Raw genomic sequence first — 23,517 nt, 5'->3', positions numbered from 1 at the left:
AGCTGCTACTAGTTGGCAAATTAGCAATCAGTGCTGGGAAGAAAAGGTATCAGCCCAGTTCCCAGTATAGTCCAATGCCACGTCTGTTACCAAGACCAGGAAGTAGAGTTTCTTCTTTAACTCCAGTGATGTCACCAGATGAAAATGAAAACAGCCCTGCTTTTCTTACTGGCTCTCCACAATGTAGGCTGAAGCAAAGGTAGCTCACTGTTACTTTGGCCTAATGAACTTGTCAGAAGCCATAGAGGATGCAGGAAAGCTTTCTGGAGGATATAGACCCCCTTATTTTTTTTTGTCTGTGCAGTGTCAAACGGAGATTTAGGCAAAAAAGGAGTTCTCTCTGAATAGACTGGGTTTGCTTTGGTTTTTTGATTTATTTTTTTAACATATCTCTGGAGAACAAACACCAACCTCCTCACCAAACCCACAGTCGTTTTTATGTCAGTTGGATTTGTTAAAAAGGATAAACAACAGAATGCACATTTTGCTGGAGAATAAAATTACTCCTTGAACAGTCTCCCCCGTAAGGGGGAATTAATTCAGAAGACAGGAGTTTATTATTTTCTACCTGGACAGGTGCACCATATAGCCCAAAGAGGAATGGTCTCATCTGGGTGTATTTAGGTACTTACATGCCAGAGAAACCAGCAACTGTGAGTGCCACTTGATACTTTTATTATTGGCAAATGTCTCAGAAATCCTGCCCCATTAACATGTTAAACTAAGTATTTAAAAAAAGAAAAGAAAAAAAATATATATAAATATAAAATAAACTGCTAAAGTTTAAAAAGGAAAAATATATAGACCAGGTTTTATTTATTTGAAAAAAGGTTGTTGATGAATTGACATGCTGGATCCTCTCTGTCTTTGGCAGTGGGAAATGCCTCTGAGATGCTTTCATCTCATGCAACCACTACACAAAGCCAAGCATGCAAGTATGGGCAGCAGGCAAGCACAGTCTTATCCTGAAGGTCCTTTGGGGGAGTACTCCAGGTTGTTCACAGTGTGATTGAGCACTTTCTCCTTCGGCAGATCTGCCCAACCAGAAAGAAATCAAACTAAGGGCACAAGGAAAGAGTTTACCAGATGTCCTCGATTTGGCTGAAGGCAATTTCCAAGAATGCACTCTCAGGTATAAATTATGACCATTCACACATTATACTTACTAACCAGTAAGCCTGTTAAAAGCTAATCAGAGATCCCTCGTATAACCGCTAGACACAGGTATGATTTCAGAACTAGTTATAAAAATAGCATGAATTTCAATTAGTAACAATTAATTTCTATTTCTCCTATAATATGTCTGAGCAGTGAGTGAGAGCAAATTCTCTGCTTGACGAGAAAAATATCTCTCAGTTTGAATTTTTGGCAAAAGAGTTCACGCTGCCTAATTCTTAGTCTCTTAAATTAAACCAACCTACAGAAATTTTGTTATCACTAAGGGTGGAGTTAATTTCAGATTAAAAACCTTTGCTCACATTGTAAGCAAGCTCCTTGTTGGCAAAAATGTATGACCTAAAAATACCAGAATTAAATATGCCGCAAAGTGAGATCAGTTTTTTTTTTTTTTAACATGTTTTTAAAATCAGCTCCACAAGAAGTGGAAGATTTATTATTAGTCACACTTGCTTATTACCAGACTAATCTGAATCCACTGAGGTTTAAGGATAACGTCAGTACCCCAAGAACCACCTCAGAATGACGCTGCTAGAGGGGATGCTCTGACAGGATCCTAACATATCCTTAGCTCTAAATGTAGAGAAAATTATTGCTATTTGTGGCATCCTTGATTGAGAGTCCAAGCAAGCTTTCAAAATTTCAGTGTGGATCAGAAAGGATGAGGTCTCTGAGTCCGGCCATCAATTAGACACACGAAGTGCCATTCTGTTCCCTGGCCAGGACAAATGCAGATACACAGGTACCGTGCTCTTGGCTGTGCCTGTATGCCACACTTCTTCCATGGGTTATTTTTCCATTTATTTACAGATGCCCAAACTTTTATCATGAAGTAGTGCCAGTGATATATATTAAGAAGTTTATAAGAAAAAGGGGTGAAGAACTGGTAAAATTAACATTTTTGCAGTGATTTAGGTTTAGAAAGAGTCTCTAGGTATTGTATGGCAATGAGAAAGAATGATACTTCAAAATTATGAAGTTATAATTGGTGCCTAGTTACGTAACTATGCAAACACTACCAAGCTGCCACAATTATTTGATTAGGTACTGAGGACACATTTTGAACATTTCTGGGATGTTTAGAAGAAATATCTTGCAGGAAGAGTAAGAAAAACGGGTAATTCTTTTCAGAAACGAGGTTAGCTTTGACAGCACTTCTAAGACAGCATCTCTAAACTCTATCTTCATTCAGCCCTTTAAACTTGAACTGGCACACATGTTCGAAACCATCTCCACCAGGAACCCTGGCTCTGTTAAATGCACCCTCAAAACTGTTAGATATAACAGAAAATTATTTTAAAAGTGTATTCTAGTGACACTCACTGATTCATTTTCACACTACAGTGGTAAGTCCAGTTCCCCCAATGCCAATATTCAGCTCACCTCCATATCTTAAATATATCCTATTCTAAGAAGCAAAAAACAGCAGAAAAAAGAGCCTTCCTTCTGACAGTGTATAATATAAGGAAAACTGCCTCAAAAAATGACTGCAGATGATATCTGTTAAAGCTGACCAGAATAAAAGACACCCCACATTTACACTATGGTTTTAACAGCCACGCACTTCCACTGACCATTATGAGAAAGGTTAAGTGTGTGTAGCACCCAGCAGAATCAGCTCCTCGAACCTTTCTTTTTTTGCAATGCCACACCAATGTATGTATTAAAGGGGTTTGGCACACAGCGGTCACCACCCACCACACAAACAACTCCACTTCAGAATTTCCCCTATCATTAGCCTCCTTCAGTTAACACAATGAGCAAACAATCCCAAACTCAGCCCACACCACCACTGCCGGGAGGTTCTGCTGGGAAGGGCCGATAGCCACGGCAGGGAACCCTGTCGCAAAGGCGACCGCAACAGCTTTCTGCCTCAGACACGCTGGTGCCAGAGGCCAGCCACTCCACCACAATCCAGAACTTCAGACAGATTTCTGTTCCACGTTATTGTCTCCAGAAAGGGCCCAAAACTGTGTTAATTCTGAACTACACAACTGTAAAAAGTTAGTGGCTATGCTGAAGCTACTGCCAGGAAATTCAGTTATGTGCTTAGCCCACTCATTTGTTCAATACCTGAAACCCAGCTGCAGCAGGTTATATTAGAGATTCCTGGACAGGAATAAGGACAACAACAACAAAAAATGTCAGCAATATGCTCAAAACCAGCTTCTAGTCTTGACAAGCTGTCACTCAGCTTTTCCATTTTACACTATTTTTTCCCTCCCAAGCAACACTGCCATTCAGGGGCTGGCAGCAAAGAGAGGCACCTTCTTGCACTAGGAATAAAAAAAGGATGCAACATCTTTTGATTTCCTTGCACCACACCCTCTTGTCATCTGAGATTTCATCACCCCTTTGCCCATGAAAAGAAAATGTCACTGTCCCCTTTCCTTTGGGACAGACCTCAGCAGAGATCAAGGAAGAAGCAGACATGCTGATCCCAAAATGATGCTCTTCCTAAAACTATCAGCCCAATTCAGACTAACACAAGAGGAGCCACAGGACTGAGCAAACACCTATCGCAGCACTCAACAAACCAATAATTAAAGCAGACTGCCTAAGAAGGCTGCGTGGGTCAGCCTAATCAGCACAGTTTGACTACAGTTCAGCAATATTAGGAGCTGTTAGCAGGAAGAGGGACTTCATCAGGTGATTTGTAAAATTCTACCAGGAGTTGCTCAAAGAGGATTCTGTCACGTTAGCAGTTTGTCCACACTTCAGGCACACAGCACATAGACTCCATAGATGGAATAGATTATTAGAACACCTTTCAAACCTCAGAATTTTTTCTAGAGGGAAAAAGATCACGTTAAAATACTTCCATTATATACACATACAAACAACACTTTGTCAGAGTGTGATGTTTGTATGATGACATTCGATCCCAGCTCTTGGAGTCTTCCAGGTGTGCAAGGCGGTAGAATTCAAACTAAAATACTGTATCTCCTTGGCTGGAGATATAATTCAGGTAGTGTTTTAATATATAATATATAAAATGCAAGCTCAATGTGCCACATCTATGCAGAAAAATCAGTTTCAGATGTAAGTTTCTAGCTTCTCAGAAGTTATAATATTCAGAAACCAGAAGAGACATTTAATTGTAGAAACAAAGATGCTGATTACAGGCTGCTACAACCTGCAGTCCCTTGCATTTTCCACCACACCCTCTTGAACTAGAATTACAAATGGCAAAAGCAAAGTTACACAGACAAAAATACTTGTTGACAGCCCTTTCAGACCACTACTGAGAGTGGCTTTTTTGATTTTTCTGCTCCAGGAAGGGCTCCCTTCCCCAGATACTGTTTTCAAAAACTCACATCTACAACTACTTTCCCTGAGCACTTTTCAAAGCTGGCACTGTTGTACCATTCCAAGACTAAAGTCAGTATTTTTCTACCTACAGTAAAGAAAAGAAAATGCCCATTCTGTTACAGCAAAGTCAGTTTTCTGCTTTTTGACACAGGAGACAAAACTACATGGTGAAAACATCTCCTCCTCAGGTTGCATTAAGGGGGGGGGGGGGGGTGGAATTGAACCATCCTCTGTAATGATTTTACCTTCAGTCTTCAGTGAAGCAAATGCCTTGAGAAGAGAAGCCTTCTTAACCAGAAGATACTGGCCTGCCCTTTATTGCTTTTTCACAGAAAGAAGTGAGACGAATAACTCAACAACATGCTGACCAAACAACCCCAAGGCTACACAAGCATATGCAGCAAAATGAACGCTGCTCTTGTGGAAGTGTCAGGCTGCTGTTTCATTTGCTTTGGGGTATGCCTACACAGAAAGCATTTGTCAGAAAATATTTCTCAGCAGAAGAGAAGCATCACAAATGCATCGTGGTTGGAATAATATCAAAATATTTAAACAGGAAATATATGTCTTCATGAGGAATATCACAATGAGAAAGAATCCTGGAGATTACTGAATCAGTGAGAAAAAAATCCTCCCTCAGCAGAAACCTGTAAACTTCTATGTGTTGTAGCCCTTCAACCTCTCAGCATCTAAAGCTTTGTCATTCATTATTCTGCCATTTATCATTTTGTGCGCCCTGTAATAGATACTTTCCTTCACACTGAAAAAAAGCCTGACTACTTAAGTCCTCATTCTTGAGCAAGTAGCCATCTGTATTAGCTGAAACCACTATTCAACTGATATTTGTACCGTGTAGATAGCTTTCTCAAAGCCAAGTCATCTGGGTGATGCATACATTTCTATTCATGGCAGTTATGCTAATAGTAGCTCTGGGAAAACCTCCCAGCACACAAAATATTCCAGAATAACACCACATTGCTCTGTCTGTGACACCACAAATTAAACGGAGCAATTTTCTGCTTTAGCCATGGATTACAAGGACTTCTCTTGACAATGGAGCGTAGTGTTGGTACCTCCTCTGGACTGCAGCTCCAGTGCTCCTCATGTTTGAGGTATAACTTAATCATTCAGACATACTGCTGACTGCATCTATACCGACTTTTCTGTTTGAGGCACTAGTGCCCTTTATGAATCGAATCTCCCCACTTATTATGCATTCATTCAGTTTGTGGAGGTTTTGATGCTTGCAAACTGAATGTTTTACTGAGGAAACCAAGCCAGCTGCATATAAAGCCAGATGTGTACCAAATGTGCATGACCCCTTAGGGAATTGTAAGGGTCCAAATCAACAGTTAGTCTTCTGTCCAGTAATGAATAGTTTGTGCGTTAGAGGCATTTCATCCAGAGACTATGCTAAATCTAGTCCAGGGTTAAAAAAAAAAAAAAAAAAAAAATCTCTAAACCACATATACTGTGGAATATGGGGCCCTCAGCAACAACTGTTTTTATCTACTGTTATGCTCTGAGTAACTCAGAGCAGGAGCCGAGCAGGTCTTCCTCGGACAACCCAGAGTGTTAGGTCCCTTACCTGACTCTCTCTTCTTCAGCTCTTTTAAGCTCTGCATCTCGTTGCAGCACCTTCATTATTGCCTCTTGTTCCTCCTCTGTTAGGAAGCTTAGGTCAATCATCTTGTGTGTGGGGGGGCTTGTAAAGTGTCCAGGAAAATCTTAAATCCTTCTGAGGAGTGTAGTCTTGTAGTCTGCTTTAAAGATATAGAAGAAAAGTCTTTTTCAGCAGGCACACAAAAAGCTAGACAAGGTTACAGTCAGTGGTTTAAAAATCCTCAAACGTTGCTTTCTTGCAGTAGAGTATGTGCATGCTTCACTAGATGAGAGATTTTTGGAAAAGTGTTGCATTCGTGCTTGCCATCGTAATGATGTCTTCCCAGCTTGTCCTCTCAGCAATGCTTTCTGGAGTAACAGTTCAGTGACCCAGCATATCCAGTGTTTAAGAACAAACAAAACATCCCCTAAAAAAGAGACAAGGAAGAAGCTGTAATATCAGGGATCAGGGAAGTAGATTATGTATGCATTTTTAATTAAAAGAAACAAGTTTTTCAGTGTGATTAAACTACTTTGTGAAGTTCAAATGGTCACTTTGAGTCAAACCTGTTTTACAAGCCTCTTGAACATGGTGGCCATGAAAATATATTCCTATCCAATATGACAACTCACACCCTAAAACACAGAATCAAGTGTCATTCAAATGACATTTTAAAAGAAGTTCATTTTAAGTTCTCCTTTAAGTCAGCAGAACAATTTGGAGGAGATGGAAGGGGAAAAACATACAAACAAACAAACACCAAAGAATAAATCAACAGTTATCACATTCATTTAAAGTAAAAAAGAAAAAAGTCTAGTCACAAGAGCACACATGAAACCTCTGTGGCTATTGTACACAGATAAACAAGAGCCAGGTATCTTGGAAGAAAAATCCACTGCTGCTTGCAACCCTGACTTACAGCAAAGCAGTGGACAGTGAGGCAGCCCAGCATGCATCCATGGTGTTCACCTTCTGCCAGCATAGGCTTGGACCATGTCCATGAACTCTCTTCAAAAGGGCTAGAAGTTGGATTTTGTTTATTTAAAGAAAGATTGCCTGAACTCCAGGAACAGAAGTCTTAAAGGAAAAAACAAACAAACAAAACAACCACTTGGACTAAAACTCATGAGCTTGTCATGCTGGATTACTTAGCATTAGTACATTTCTAGGACACCATTTTTGGCAAGTCATCAACCAAACAGAACAAAAGAACCATCCCATTAGGACAAGCCATTGAACTTTTGGACCCTACTCCACTCCCACCAAACTGTGTGCCTTGCCCTCCACACCCGTCTTCCCACTCCATGTCTTCAAAGACCTCAAAGGCAGCAGTCATCCCAAGCCCTGAAGGAAAACCCCTGAGGAAGTCATGAAAGCTGCCAAATGCAACATGTTGCAGCAGTGAGATGGGAGGAGGCTGGGAATGTCTTAGAGGAATTTGTATGTTCCAGTCCAAGACTTAAAGAACATGTTCTCAAATTGGTACAATGCCTCTTTCTGCAGGAATTTGTCTTTCATTTCTAACAGAAATGTATCTTGCTCATAAAAGCTTCTCACATGCTACTCAGAACTAATAGCAACAGGTTTAAGAGATTATTTCCTCAGAATCCCTTCAAGTGGCAATCCAGTAAACAGACTTTTGACTAAAATACTCTTTCCCCCAAAACACACAACACTCCACACTGAAAGGTCAGGTACCAGGTTTAAAAAGTTAAGTTCCCTATGCTAAACCTTTTAAATTTTATAAAAGCTGCTGTTTGCTTCCGGATGGAGTCAGAAGTGCTGTGTCATTCTAAGTGGTTACCTTGAGGTCAAGGGAAAGGGAACCATTTGAGTCATTTCCCTTTCTTTTGTACCAGCCCCTGCTTTGGGAAGGAAAGTCAGGGTATCTATGGTACCCACAGGCTGCAATACAACTTAATTTACAAGATAAAAATATAACTTTTACTCACAACGTTTTACCACTAATAGTATATAATTATGTCAGTAGTATGATCCCATGTAGGCCCAATCACTGTCCTACAGAACATATGGAATAATGTGAAATAATTTCTGTATAACCATCTTGAGTATGTGGAATTAGAAGTTTTGCAGTAACATGACCCTCACCGCTTTATCCAAACCAAACTGCATTTACAAGCAGTAATTTAAAATAAAGTTTTGTCTCTGTTTTATAGGCCACAGTTCCAGAGGAGTATTCACTTACAAGGCAATACCAACAGTCAAAGGAAAAAAAAAAAACCACCTCTTCTTCCAAAAAACCCTCAGAAAAATAAAGGGGGGGTGGGGGGGCAGGAAAGAAGTCAGCTGTATCTACAGTTGAGTCAGTACCTCCGAGTTACAGCACCATGGATGTAATGAAGCCAAAGAAAAAGAAATAAATAGCTTGCCTCAGAAGCATCCCTGGTGACAAACCTGGTGAGAAGCAGATATTGTTATTGGACAGGTCTCTTAGGCAGCTACCATCACAGCCCTTTAGGTTTGTGTACGTCTGCCTCAGGCCTTTGCAGTCTGACATGATCATCTGGCAGACAGGATGCTGATGTATTCACCTAATGAGCACTAAAATCATGCAACGAGTTCAACCAAGAGATTAAAACTAGGTATTTTCACTGGCGCTATTCAGTAGGAAACTTCATCTCTAGAGATAACATCATTTCTTACAGATGTGGAAGGTAGCTGCAGCCAGATTAATGATTATCCTCCCTGCTAAAAAACAGGAAAAAAAAAAGCAGCCCAACCACCTGCATGTGGTTATGGTTGGCTGCCATATTTCTCCATGAATCTCATTGTGATTTTGTTCCATGAGGTTGATATAACAGTATCTCAATCTATAACTTTATACTTAGAAAATGACAATTTTATAATAAGGCAGAAGTAAAAAGTGCTTACTATAGAGCTATCAACAAACAATCCTTAATTTGTTGAGGATCTACAACAGCACTCCTCCAGTTTATGAACAGGTATGTATATCTGTTTTGGCTATCAAATGAAAACTTTTCACACCATCCTATACACTAGTCAGCATCTGCAGTGCTAATCCAAAACCCCGAATGTGCATGTGCAGTACTGCCAACAGGCACAGAAGCTTCTGTTGCAACCACAAAATCTGGACAGCTCTGAACTGGAATTAGCAAGGATTTTTTCATGTAAAGCAGGCAAGTTTCTTGCCTCAGGTCAATCAAGAAATCTGTTGTAGGAATGATACATTACCATGTCTTCATGTTTAAAGAAGGCTGAGGGAAGAAGTGTTATATTGTCTATGATTCATTTAAAAATCCAAAAGAAATAGTTGGACAACATTTACAAAACAAGCTGCAGGCTTCATCGATGTCTCGGGATACAAATAAATAAAACTAGTGGAAGCAGAACTTTAGTCCTCCCCAGATGAACAAGTTTGAAAGAGCTGAGCATCCACACAGGCTGTGGGAGCTCACAGCAAGCTGCACTGCTACTAAACTTCTCAGATACCATCATTCTGTAGAGCAGTAACTGCAACTAAGGTTGCAGTCCCACTTTATTTTCAATCAGATGCAGGATGCCACCTACCCTAGTAGACTCCTAACCATTATTTTTCCTGGTAGATGTCATAAAACTTGGTTCCACAGTTCACAAAGCTATGCTTTGCCAAATTTAACATACTTACTACGTCTGGCTTAACTGGAGCACATTCCCCTCCCAGCTCTTCAGAGGAGAATCCTACATGAATTCTGATCCACTTGCACTCATCCTGTATTCAGATTTACAAGGCATCTTAGTTGGGTTTGCTCCCACCCTAAGGTTATGATAAAAATCTTCCCCAGTCCTGAGTAGTACAGCTGAGACCCTTTAGGTTTCTTTGCAAAGCTAACAAATAATGCATTAAGGTATGTCTGAGTACCTGAAACACTGGCCCCCAATCACACTGGATAAGCAGTTGAAAACACTAGCAATAATCAGCTGGGTTTCTCCCCCCCCCTCCTTTAATGTGTATCATCCATATAGTGCAAATTGTATCACATGTCACTATGATAACAAGTCTTTAGTCACTGGAACCGTGTCAGTCACAAATTGAAACCAGATCAGTTTCTATTTTAAGAAAACCTCTTTCTGTGTATGATGTTCTTGGCCAACCTCATGAGACCAGCTGATACAAATTACTGCAAGGCTGGCTTTCTGCAAAAGATTATTAGCACTAATTCCAAGCACAGAAGGTAAAAACTGCTGGCTTAGAGTACAGCACCTGTTATAAGACTTAAGGCCAAATTAAAAAGGTAAAAAAAAAAAAAAAAAAAAATATCAATACCTTCCTCCCCTTCAAGTCAGCCACTACCACTGCCATAAACCCAATCCTTTTGCTTTCTTTTTGTGGCCCATATACATGCCAAAAAGAACAGAGAGGTCTCAACAGTTTGTTTGGTGTCACTGCAAGTTCAATAGGAAATTTTCCTTTGCCAGGAAGGTTTTCAGATCTAAGTCTTAAATAAGATTGAAAGATTCATATCAGACAGATTAAATCATGGAAATTGATAGAAATGCCATGCTGACTAATTTCTGGAAAAAGGCTGTCATACGCTGTAGACTAACATTTATAAGTCTTAGGATATTTGGCATTATTTTTTTTTTTCTTCAACCTTAAATTCAAGTGAAACCACACAAAGATCTTCCCTTTCATAGAAGATTTCCAATCCACATAATACACAGGAATCTGAAATTATGTTTTATGTAACTCACACATGAAAGCTTCTATGCTTAGGCAATAAAAGAAACAGAAGACACAAAATGTAGTTTCTCCTCCCCACCCTTAAGCTACTCACAACTTCCAAGTGCTTTAGGCCAGGCACTCATCCAATAATTTTATCTTACAAAATTTCTCAAAACCTTCTCAGATAGTTATACACCTTAATTCCTTTAAGTAAGGCTTTACATTTTTCCCAAACACAAGTCATAACAGAAAAGCAACCTTGTCCACAAGCTTCTTTACAGAGAGCTCTGATTGTCCCCCCCCGCTGCTTTCTCCCAAGTACCAAAACGGAATCCTAATTCAAATACTGCATTCCAAACATTATAATATATCACATTAAGAGGTATCACAATCATAGTTTAGATTTTAAAGTTTCTACTCAGTGTACACCTATGGGATATAATGAGGGAAAGGCAAGGAAGAGGTTAGAGTAGTTTGCCATGGCTGATTTGCTCATCAACAGGATCAGAAAACAAAGGGCAAAACCCCAGTCAGATGTTCCATCCAAATCAACAAGATTTCCTTTTGCATGCAGAAACCTCATAAGGACCTAAATTTACATGGCAAAATTATTTTTCAAGAGCTCCTTATACAGTAGACCTAAGCTTCTAGAGCTTTGCTCCAGAGAATCTGTCCTACAGCCAATGCCTTCTAACAAATGGAAGAAGGTGACTGCCAATCCTACACTTTTGGCTGCTTTTGCTCCCCTATTTCTGCCAACTCCTTCAGCTGAACAATTACCCTGTAGGCCTGGCTGATCAGCAACTCTCATCTGTATACATCTTCAGCCCACAAAGCATTTAGTTACAAGTAACCTATTGGCTCTTAAAAATAAGAAGGTTTAGCATTATGCATTTGAAAGCTATGACATATCAGTGCAAGCAACAAGGATGAATTGGAAGTCCAGACATAAGTCAACAGGAAGCTGAGGAAGACAGATAAATGGAATCGTGCAATATAACAATTTGCATCTGCAAAGAAACTCATTCTCAGAAGAGAAATAGCTAGGTTTAGCCTACACTTACGCTCAGAAAATAATAAACCTTTATTTTGAAGCAAGGAAGCCAGAAAGAATGCTAAGAGATAAGAGCTACCACCCTGGGAGGTTCCATTAGGCAGTAACTGTACCTCTGACCATGAATGAGACCTACAAGCAACAGCTTTGCAACAACAAACAAACAACAAACAAACACTCTCCTGAACAATTTTGAATCTCCACTGACATTTAAGTAGTACAGTCACGGGCAATTGGCACCATCCCAGGCTTAGAGAATATATTTTTTCTGTAAATACATGAGGCAAATCCCATGAAGGGACAACAGCTAATTAAGCTAAATGTCAGTGTTGCCATAAGCACAAATATTTTAAGAGGGGCATAAACATATTTGCGCTGGAGATGAGATGATTATGGATTTCAGTATGAGTAGCAGAGAAAGAAAAACTATTAACTTCCAGGAGGGATTTAAGTCATCATTTAAGAGAATTTTAAACATGGTTGCCTGTAATGGTAAGGACCTGAACTTAAACACAAGAAGACCTGTTGCCATTTTAGTTCTCAAAGGGGCAGAAGGGAAGAGATCACCCAGTAAGATACGCATATCTGTAGCCAATCCAGCTGCTCTTTCAAGAGGTGTTATCAGCTTTTTCATAATGATAACAGCAGAGTATACATAGCATATCATATTTGCGGCAGTTCCAGAGATTAATTTAGAGAACAGTATTTGCCAACATGTATGTTTAGTCAGTGGGAGGAAGAGAAGTACTTGTCTAGCTAGTTGTGGAGAGTGTTGGTAGAACAGAGACCTTTGCAGGAACGTAGGATATCTATAACAAGGCAACATTGAAGTTGCTCTTACAAACACACTAATGCTTCATTTTATTCCAGTCATAAATGTACGTGTTCTCCTCTGCAATATTAATTACAATACAGTTAAGGGAAAGAAGCTACTTATCTGCAATTATAGGACCAACTAACTGCTCAAAACAGCCACAATGGGGAAAAAAAATTAAAATACGATACAGAACAAGCCTTGCTCACTCACACCTTGCTCTTCCTCAGTAGTACCAAAAAAAATCCCTGTTGTTCTTAACCTGCAAAATAGTTGCAATCTTAAAATATTCTCCTTGACAGCCTTATATAATGATGTGCCAGCTGGAAGAGGAAGAAATGCAGCTAGAGTAATACGAGCACTTGAGAAAAACTTCACTTTTCTCCAGGAACATCTGCTTTGCTGGTCCACACAGCTCTACATGTGATTTAATTTTACTCTGTTTGGTAAGAAGTCAAGACCTTCATAACTTTGAAGACTATACAGGCAGTTGTTCTGTTTTACACAACATTTACTCTGAACAAGAGTGCAAAATGTTAATAACAGAAAGAGGATAAAAGTTAACAACTGAAAATTGCAAGAGAAAAGGATAATTTGCTTTGGTTGTGGCCTAATCCCTCTAATCACATATGGCAGCTTGCCATTTCTTTCACAGGGCTTGGAAACTGGCAGCAGTGTCTACAAATGTCAATCTCTGTACCTATTAGGGTTTACTGTCATTAGGCCAGTGGTTTCAAGAGGATGTGGTCTCTGGAACAAGAGGTTCATAAATTAAAGAGAAGCCTCAGAAAAACACACCTAAATTTTTCATTTCCCGGTGACCACTGTTCATTGGACTAACTATAGATGCCATGCCATTTATTTCACATTGCTGTAAGCATAAAACTACTAAAAAAAGAAAGAATTTTGAAGCAGCTTCAAAATTAGATATTCTAGAAAGTTAATATCAATAACATCAGCATATTCCATTATAAATTCTGAGGTTCTTCAAACCTAGTTTTATTTCCTTGCACTTCATACCATTGGCACTTTGTTGTGGTTAAATCCCAGTAGGCACACTGTTTTAATTAATAATAGTTCATTTGCAAGAATGTAATTCTTCCAGTTGATAATTATTTTCATCAAGACTTGCAACACAAAGAATATTTTCTCAGGGTAAGGGACGTGAAATATAATAATGAAGGTGGCTCAATCCTCTAGATCTCTGAAGGCAAAGCAGTGTATCATGTAACAATTATTCTCATGTCCCTTTACAGAGGGACATGACTCCCTCCAGAAGCAGAAGTGTGACAATGAGAGTTTGTGAGATCCCCACTTTCTCATTCCTCATGTCAGCATTGGCATTAGACCCGCACAGGGTCCAGCTTAAGAGAGAGTTTATGTCTTGTTTGAAAACAGATTTAAGTAAAACATTTAAGAGAGATTGGAAGAAAACTGATTACTTGGTGGGAAGTTATCCAACATACTTCTGCATTTAATGGCTAGCTCTTTCTGAATGTTTTCCCCATATAATTAAAAGACAGATTCAAATCCTAGCAATAAAATTTCACAAGAAACAGCTAAAAGATTGCTCTCCCAAAAACCCTGACATTCATCATGCAAGTAACTGGTTCCTTAAAAAAAGATTTGTTAAGATGCCAATGGCTTCCTTTTATTTTACAGGAAAGAAGTGCTCACCCTCTTCTTCAGGAGACTTGCCATCTTAAACATATGGAATCTGTATGAACTTAAATCTTCAGTATGGAAGATAAAAGTGAGATGGGGACAGCAGCACCTCCATTCCCTTCTCACAAACTTTTATTGCAGAGTGCAAAACACTCCTGCTCTTCCTCTTACCCACAGCGTCTTATAGAGAACATTTGCATATAACCAGAAGCTGCTGAATCCTTTTCTTCCTTTTCCCCATTCTTCAAAAAAATATACTTATTGTAGCTTGAGGTTTAGCTTTCCCTGTGCTAGGCCAGTGAGCATTGTTTCTTGATTCAAGTCAAACAAAAACATCCTTTATGTACTATGCAGTTCTTTAAAAATGGCAAAACAAAAACGATAGAAAAAGGCTAAAGTGGCAGAGTTGCCCCAGGCAGACCATGCTTTGAGGATACATCTCCCTCGTTCACTTTATGCTTTCCTTCACTTAGATGCTTGTAGCTATAAGAAATCTAAAAGGCACTTTCACAAAAAATATTGTAACAACAAGGAGTCTCTGCCTGGCTTCAAATTTTTCCTGTGCTACTGGAATTTCAAGAAGGCAACTAACCCTATATTCCACTCTTTGCTTAAAAAAATCCCAGATTCTGTGGGCAGTTTTAGCTCACAAATTACATCATATAACTAGTGATGTACTTTACTTTTTCTTCCTAGGCAGGTGTTCACAAAGGCCTCATTGTACTCATAAGATGTTTTTCTAAATTAATTCCCTTGATATGTACTGTCAAAGAGCAGTGCTGTGGAATTAAGAAAAATCCCTGTTGTTAAACATACTGTTCTTGGTTTTAGCAAATTTTAGCCTTTAGCAAATCAAAGTTACATTGTTCTCAATGTAGAGATGTTGACAAGCCTAGATACTGGAGATTACAGGGGAACTGTCCTACCTCTAACCTGCTTCTTTGCTCTCTTACTATTTAGCAAGTACTTGGGTACTTTTTAGCTAGGACTCTGTTCTGGAAATCATACCACTCAAGAATGGAAGTTTGCAAAACATTGCAACTAATTAACAACTATTTCCTATCAGTGGCTACTGGGAAGTGACACATTTCCTGCAATCTTGGTTAGATAATCTTTTCTATATGAAAGTGAAGAACTGAGCTGGAGTTTACAGAGTCACTATGTAGTCCTCACTCTTCACTACTGCAGTCTTTCCAACAGAAGGACTTTATTAAGGGGCTAGCAGCACTCATGCAAAGATATACGTTATAAATAGCAAACATGGATTTACATTCAAATACTTAGGCTAATGCTCACTCTGTTGAGCTGATAGCAAGACATTTTGTAAAGAAGTTTCAGTCTTGGACACCAATTGGAAGACTCTTAAGTATACAGTTTCTGAAGAAACTTTGGAAAGGTTTATTTCAAAGCCTGTCCACATGACTTCTCTGATGATGTCTATCTTACTGCTGTTGGAATCCATTAGTCAGTATCTGTTGCATCCCTGTGACTTTAAGAGTGCCCACTCTCACTCCTCATTGGAGTCAAGGTGATGAGCTAGTTGAGCAAGAACAGCCACCGTCGCTGATGGGCTGATTTTGCTCCACTACGTTTGTAAAACTAGGAACCTGGGGGTTAAAAAGTTGCCCCTTCTATGCATGCTATGCATCTGCTCTAAAGCACTGTCACAGCCAGCTGCTCAGGCTGCTGGTGGTAGCACGTTTCCTCTGCAGGAGGGTGCACAATACAGCTTTGTGGTACAGGTTGAGCACAAAACTGCCAAATCAAGAAAGCAACATCACCTTTGCCTCCCCTGGGAGAGGCCACCAGTCTCAGGTTCACCAGAGCAGCCTGCCTATAGTCCAACACAAAACTGAGATCACACAGAACATTGCAAAAGGCACTTCATCATTCTCAGGCACTTAACTTTACAAACAAATAGCAGTGGAAAACAAAATCTTCCCTTACTCACCTAAAACACTATCTAGTTTGTCACTGCAGCCCCCCTACTTTTCAGCCACCAACCTTGTTACTAACAACAGCTCTGTTTAACTGAGTACTAATGGGCACAAAAAGCCAGTGAATAAAACAAGCCCTTTGGCTGTCCTTTCTCATGAGATGACTGAATAACCACTGACCAGTCACTGACCTTGGACGCTCACTCATTCAAGTTTTTAAGGTTAAAATTACCCACCTAACAATTGATGTAATCTGAAGGCTACTAAGAAAGTTTGCGTTAATTAATCTGGTCCTTGTTACAGTAACTGAGGCACACACCTACCTGAAAACAGGGCCTTACACAGAATCCAATTACCAGCAGAAAACACATGCCAGAGGAAAGAGTGTTCTTTAGGAGTCCTGCAGTCATAGAAACAATAAGTAAGCTAAAGTGGGAGATGGGAGAAAAAACACTTTGGCAAAGTTTCCAGGTAAGTTAAAGATCAGAAGGGTTAAAGACAAAATCTAGCCTACAGTCTGCAAATACAACTAGTTAGAATTGGGTCTCATCACTAAAATTAGCTTAACCTTTGCAATGAAGTTTATTTCAGGGTTATTGGGTTTTGTTGTCGGGGTCTTTTTGGTGGTTTTTGTTTGTTTTTTTTTTTTTTTTTTGTTTTGTTTTGTGTTTTTTTTTTTTTTTTTAATAGATAAGTTTTAAATAGCTTACTATAGGTCCCTAGTAAGAGGAAAATCATTCATCTTTCTGTGCATAGCAATGTTTTAATGGTTAGCTCCATAATATTAATATTCCTTCTGGTAGCAGGTTCATTCTGGCTAAGTCGAAACCAGCAAGCAGCAACATCAGTCCTCCTTAATAGTGATATTAAATTGCAAGAATAACAGGAAGTCTATCAGCCATGAAAACTTCACTCACAAGATTGTTTGCACTGCTGGGCTGGGCTTTATCACACAAAACACAGTCTTTTCCCTGGCTGGTACCCATTTCACTGAATATTTATGGCCAGATCCAAACAGAACAGTCAGGCACTGAAAAGCAAGGTGTGCTATGATGCAAGGAGTCTGAAAGGGCATGGTGAGAGCTAAACTGAGTTGCTACACCTGAGAAGTGAGGAGCAGGAAGCAGTTTCTAGCAGCCTACAGCCATACTGGGTGAAGTATGGTGTCAAATCACACTGCATGAATGGTATTTGCCCTGTAAATGCTGTTGAATAACGCAGGGATGGGAAAGAGGGAGCAGAAGATTGTGATTAAAATTGTTTCTCGGACACAAGCAGCAAAATTGAGTTCAGAGTTTGTGAGGCTGGGGTTTGGAATACAGTGCCTGTCCCTGAACAGGTATCTAGCTTTGTAGGAGTGGCTCACTCTTTAAGAGCATAGCTATGCAAGATGTAAGTTCCATCTTGCGCAATGGCTACAGCACATACCCAGGAAGCAGCCAAAACCGGAGCCCCCAGAATCACTTAACCCAAGAGGATTCACACTCACATCCCCTTGTTTACCAAAATATATGACAGTGTCTGAAGATTTCACTTGGTTCACTTCCCAGGGCTGCATCACCAAGAATTAAACCACCCATCTCACAGACTGACTATTAATTTAAAGTGATGTCACAACCTTGCAAGCAGAAACAGGAGCCCAGGTCGGCTTTCTTTCAGTCAGGCCACCACATCGCAGATCAAGCTCTCTCTCCTGACTTCCCTCCTCATCCAGCCAGCCCTTGCTGCACAGCAGTCCAGTTCTGAGAGAGCAGAAGGAACAGGAGAGTAACCCAGGGATATTTTTAAACCAGGTCTCTTGATCTCCAGAGAAGTACTGTAATCACTATGAAACAAGACAACATTTATGACATTTCCACTAACATAAATTATCCCAAGCTCAAAAAAAAAAACCAAAACAAAACCCAATCAAAAATAAACAACAAAAAACCCTAACCCATAACTCAAAGAGCTGCATACTCATGTAATACCCAGGTGGAATATAAGCAACCTGCAAATTCAGCAAGGTAAAAAAAAAAAAACAAAAACACCAAAACAAAACCAAAAAACAAACAAACAAACAAACAAAAACACAACCAAAACTTTAAGTTTTGTGTGAGCAGGACCAGAATAGAAGGTCAAGAGTTCACTACTTCTAGTTGTTTGATAGATTTCTGCCTGGGACTTAGACATGTACCTTTTGCTTATGGTGCCTAAAGTGCAATTACACAGGATTTTTGGACCTCACCCTTAATTTTTCATAACTGTTATTCTATTTTTAATGCTATTTTTGAAGCATATAAGCCATTTAAACTCAGTAAAGAAGAAAAGCATGGGAATAGATTTTAACACCTAAAAATCTGATGGTCTATAACCATTTCTAACCCAGGAGTTCTTGAATACTCTGATGTGCTTCTGGAGCTCTAGTTACAGTCTGTCATCCACTTAGCCTGTACAGAAGTGAGTCAATGTCAATTGCCATTCAGAATCAGACACTGGGCAGGCAATTTCATATGGAAATTACCAATATTCAGTTCGATCCTTTTGCAGAACAAAGGCATCTGGCAATCAGTCTAAAATATTGTTCTGCTAGTTATTCTCCTTTTTTCTTATCTCTATTTATATACACATATAGAGACAGAAATGCAGAATTTCCTTGACTGGGAGAGAGAAAGAAAAGAAAAATTTACTTTTAGAAGATTTATACTACAGAGGAAAAGGAGTATAGCAAGACAGTTGGGGGGGCAAGGGAGGAAGTCAAGTTGTTCATTAATTTGGTCTATATGCACAGGATATTGAGCAGGTTTCAGATCAAATATAGTCTGTCATTATCATCCAGATAAAGAGCTATAAAATAAGAAGAAGGGAGAAGTATTCTTTTCCTCCATCTCACACATACATTATACCTCTTCCCATTGCTGTTCTCAATGCAATAAAGACTCAAGTTACATAAAGCAAAGAAACCTTATACCATGAAGTGCGAATCCAGCACTGCCAGTTGCTGTACCCAGGTGAATTGGAATGACTCCCTACCACAAGAATGAAGCACGAGTAAGTCTGTTAAAATGAGCTGTCACTCACTTCATGACCAAATAAGCTTAAGAACTGGAGACTGCTAATACAGCAAATGCAACATCACTGGCTTGACATACCATAAAGTATGAGTGCTTTGGCATTGGAAGATCAAACTAAGGAGCCTCCTTAAGTTGACTTATGAGTAACCTAAACCAACGGACTTTAAATGCAACAGGTGATGGACTTTAAGCACCAGAAGCTTTTAGCAGCTATCTGTTAGCCCATCCTGGATGAAGAGCATTTTCTGTGCAGAGAAAAATATTCTTTACTATGATTCAAAACAAGTCGTTATTGAATAAAGACTAACTTCTGTAGGAAAGAAGAACCATCACTTTTAATTAAAGAAAAGAAAAATTAAACATTTTTTTTTCTACTTAGAGACTACAAACTACTTTTATGGTTCCTTGTAAGTAATGTTTTCTCATCAGTTTTTTGTTTGAAGTCTGTTCTATTCCTTTCTGTCATAAGCACAGGGAACAATTCAGGATAGAAAACAAGAATTTCCTTTGACTTTATCCCACTGTTTAGCTTCCTGGTTACACTCTTTTTCTAGATGCAACAGTTAAAATCTCACCTTCTGTGCAATCATCAAAGGTTTTCTCCAAGTACTAAATTGGAGCAGTAGTTTCACCTGGGAATTTGGCAAGTATCTCGTGAAGAATAATGGGAATTTACTCCAGAGAGTATATCTGCCCATGGTGTCTACCTAGTGCTTTAGAGAAAAGAAAAATTTGCTTTTCTGTCATTCATTTTTGGGGGGCAGTGGAATGTTGCTTACTCTGGCCTTTGTCAGCGTTGGCAAATAAGAACATGAATACCTATTTAACTAAATTTTAAAAGCTTGACAGTGTAACTGATAACACATTATTCTGGACTGCAAGAGATACTGAAAACAAATTTATTTAACACAAGACAGGAATTTTATGAAGCTGTCATTGGACAAGAACGTGCCTTACAGCAAAAGCAGAGGCCTGCTGCACCCATAAGGTAGATGCAGACTAAGCAATATGCTTATTATTTCCTTGCTTTAAACCTAGACATAAACACACTAAAATATGGTAACTGGTAACAGTGTATAAGCATTTTGTAACACTGTAACATTAGTATTTGACAGCGTAGCTGTGGATAAATATATAAATAACATGTAACTGCAAATTGACAGAGACTTGCAGTATACTTGTCCAAACAGTGCAGAAGAGAACATGTGCAAATAGTAAAATCTCCAAGATAAGAGCAAAGCACATAGAGTGGGCAGGAAAGATGTCAGGTGAAATCATAATAAACCTGCAGAACAAAGAGGAGATATGTCTGACAGAACCAGAATAATCCTGAAAAATAAGTAAGATGTCTAGCAAAACTAGGATAAGTCTTACTCCCCACAATAATATGAAGTATGTCAAAAGCAGATAAGATCATCCCCTTTCCTTCCAGGGAGGCAGCAAGGTGTATAAACACTAACAATAAGCAAAGAAGGATGGTAATTTATGAAAATCACAGAATGCTCACTTTGATTCCAGCTTCCCTTGCTAAAGAGCTCTCAAGCACTTTGGCAATTGAGACCATCAAGAACTGTAGCCATCAGCACTAAATATCAGCTTCATGGAACTGCAGACTTCTAGGTTTACTACTGCAATTGTATAGAACTGTTTGGGAAATGTAGTGATAATGACTGATGGTAAATAAGAACTAATGACTGGAAAGCTGAATTGTTGCTGCACGTGTTTAGTAGAGCGGTTTGATTAATCAGTCGTTTAAACACTCCATCACAGAGAGCTCCAATCCTCTGATATATGTAAAACACACAAATATTTTGTTGTAACATTTTGATTGTTTCTTTTATCAAAGAAAATCAAGCTTCTTTTCAGAGCATGCCATCAAACATGTTTTAAGTCCCCTCCCCTTACACTTTCGCAAGAGTTTAAAAACACTTGTTTTGCCACTTGACAACCTGTCCCCAGGTTTAAGTGACCTTTATCTTGCAACGTCAATCCCATAAACTGATCCTCCTGCTCACACAGGCAGGACACAACCAAGCGCAGAAGACTTTAGGGACAGGTCCAATTCTGCAAGCCATTGCAGTGACAATGTTGAAGACACGATTAATTTAGTGTTTTGAAATCAAAGTGTTTACTATTCACACGAAGGTCATTAACATCTCTCAACCGAGATCTAAGCATGCTTTTTAAGTAAAGAGAGTCCTTTTATGAAAGCCGGCCTCTACAGAAGCTAGGTGCGGGTCAGTTTTTAGTTACTCAGCTCTCACCACAGCCAGGAGCTCCCTTCACAGCAGGAGGAGGAGGAGGAGGAGGAGGATGTCCCAGCGCTCGGCCCCCTCGCAGGGGAGGCTGAATCCTTCGCACCGGCTCTCCAGATCTCTCCTGCTGAGGAAAAGCCGCTGCGAAGCGGCGCTTCCCTCCGGCCTTAATAACAGGGGCTGGGCGGGGGAGACACCTCTGAGATCTCCCCCGCCCTGAGGCGAACGGGCGCGGCAAGCTGACCACAGCAAAAACACCCGAACACGGAGCAGCCCGGCCGCCGAAAGCTCGGTGTCAGGGCTCCTCAGCTGCCACCGATCTGCTCCCACACTGCGGGCACGGGTGGTTTATATACCTTTTTTTTTTTTTTTTGGTGTCTGAGTCACTTCCATTAGCAAGACCCCCCACCCACCCGCCGAAGCCCCCTCAGGGCGGGCTCACCCCTCCCGCCTCCTCAGCGGGCGGGGGGCAGCGCAGCGCAGCCCACCGCCGCCTCAGACCCGCGGGACTCCGCCGCCATCCTCCGCCCTTCCCTCCGGTAAGAGACAGCGCCGGTTACCTCGTCCCAGCCGGCAGCCGCTGCCCCACGCCGCCTCCCCGCTCGTCTGAGGAGAAGGGAGGCGGTGGCGCGGGGTGAAGCAGCCCCGGCCCGCCGCCGCCGGGCCAATGGCGGCGCCGACTCCCTCAGAGCGGGGCGGCTCCCCGCGCCTCAGGGCCGCCCTCCGCCGCTCCCGCCGGAGCCGCCTTCGCCTTCGTGTTCGTGTTCGCCTTCGTGTCCGTGTCCTGTCCGTGTCCTCCGTAGCAGCGGGAAGGCGCCCTGAGGGACCGGGGCGGAGCGGGGAGACCCGCCTCGGCGCGGTAGGAGCCGTCGGGGGGGGATCTGAGCGGCCACTTCTGAGGCAGAAGCAGGTCGTAGCGGCGGGCTCGCTCCACAGTGGAAAGCGGGTATTTCACATGAAGTCCACGCAGGGAACATCAGCTTGACTTGACTAGCTGCCTTGAGGTATAAAATGTTCAGCATTTCGCTTTGCCTGGTAACAGGTAACCTACAGGGTGTGAATGTACGCCCCAGTTTGCAGTAAAGATACAGGCAGAAATAACAGAGGTTTCCGTCATCTGTTTGTCCAGGAAGCCACTCTAAGTGCTTTTCTGTTTAATCGGTGGCACAAAATAGACACGCAGCCATTTCGTAGGATGGTTCAGCAGGACCTTCCCCTTGAAGCGCATCTTGCTGAGCAGCCAAGGCACCAAGGTGATTTCTGAAGCCTGAGTCCCTCCAGGAGCAGGGTGACCCTCTGTCATGTCAAGAACCTCTGTGTTGGCATTTCCCTGCTATGCGCGTTCTTCTCACAGCACTTGCTTTATATTTTAATTCTGTTTCGGGGCAGCTGGAGGATTTCAGTCTCTGGAGTGCCTGGGAGCGGGGCCTTGTGAGCAGCTCATGAGGAGCTTTGCTCCAGTCTCACTCGCAGGAGCCTGGTTTTAAAAGCCTTCCCCATTCTGTTCCCAACCTGAATCCATTCACTCCCCAAGTCCTAGATCATCAGCACTGGCTTCCTGCTAACCATAAATTCTTATGTTTCACCTACTACTCAAACCTGGATATGGTGAAACAACGTAATGCTTTTGAGAGAAAATTTAATATACCTGGCATTGATATAGAGCTTTGGTAAATCACATATCTTTTCAATTTAATGTATTTTATATGTGGCTCTACCTTCCTGATGACAAAATAAGGGACTACAGCATGCTTTATGCACTATCCAGTACAATTCTGGCTTAATAAGCCTTTAATAAGGCTTCCATGTAGTTCACAGGGATCAAAGTGAATTGGAGACCTCGTGAAAGCTTAAAACTGTTTCTCCCTGCAATCATTTTCATTCAAGCATCTCTTATCCACATATCCTGTTTATTCATCCTAATGCAGCATACTAAGATGTACCTATTCAAACCCACACTGAAC

The 23,517-nt window shown here is 40.7% G+C and overlaps 1 protein-coding gene across 4 annotated transcripts in view; it reads right to left on the bottom strand.

The window, feature by feature from the left end:
* Positions 1–22,291, bottom strand: part of SYTL2 (synaptotagmin like 2) — a 64,514-nt gene extending 42,223 nt beyond the window's left edge. Inside the window, exons 1-3 of one of the 4 annotated variants that reach the window (XM_042793304.1) lie at positions 22,114–22,166; positions 17,864–17,987; positions 6,077–6,518 (exon numbers count right to left, since the gene is read on the bottom strand). In XM_042793304.1, coding sequence (XP_042649238.1) covers positions 6,077–6,177 — 101 coding nt within the window. In that variant the 5' untranslated portion in view covers positions 6,178–6,518; positions 17,864–17,987; positions 22,114–22,166. Of the gene's footprint in view, positions 1–6,076; positions 6,519–17,863; positions 17,988–22,113 lie in introns of all 4 variants that reach the window. The other 3 variants (XM_042793305.1, XM_042793306.1, XM_042793307.1) reach the window with 3 other exon arrangements.
* Positions 22,292–23,517: the final 1,226 nt, after the last annotated feature.

The sequence above is a fragment of the Tyto alba genome, unplaced genomic scaffold (genome assembly GCF_018691265.1).
Source record: "Tyto alba isolate M040663 unplaced genomic scaffold, T.alba_DEE_v4.0 Super-Scaffold_2, whole genome shotgun sequence".
Taxonomy (NCBI): Eukaryota; Metazoa; Chordata; class Aves; order Strigiformes; family Tytonidae; genus Tyto; species Tyto alba.
Note: the sequence above shows the minus strand (reverse complement) of the source record. Positions and strands in the feature narration are given on the sequence as shown.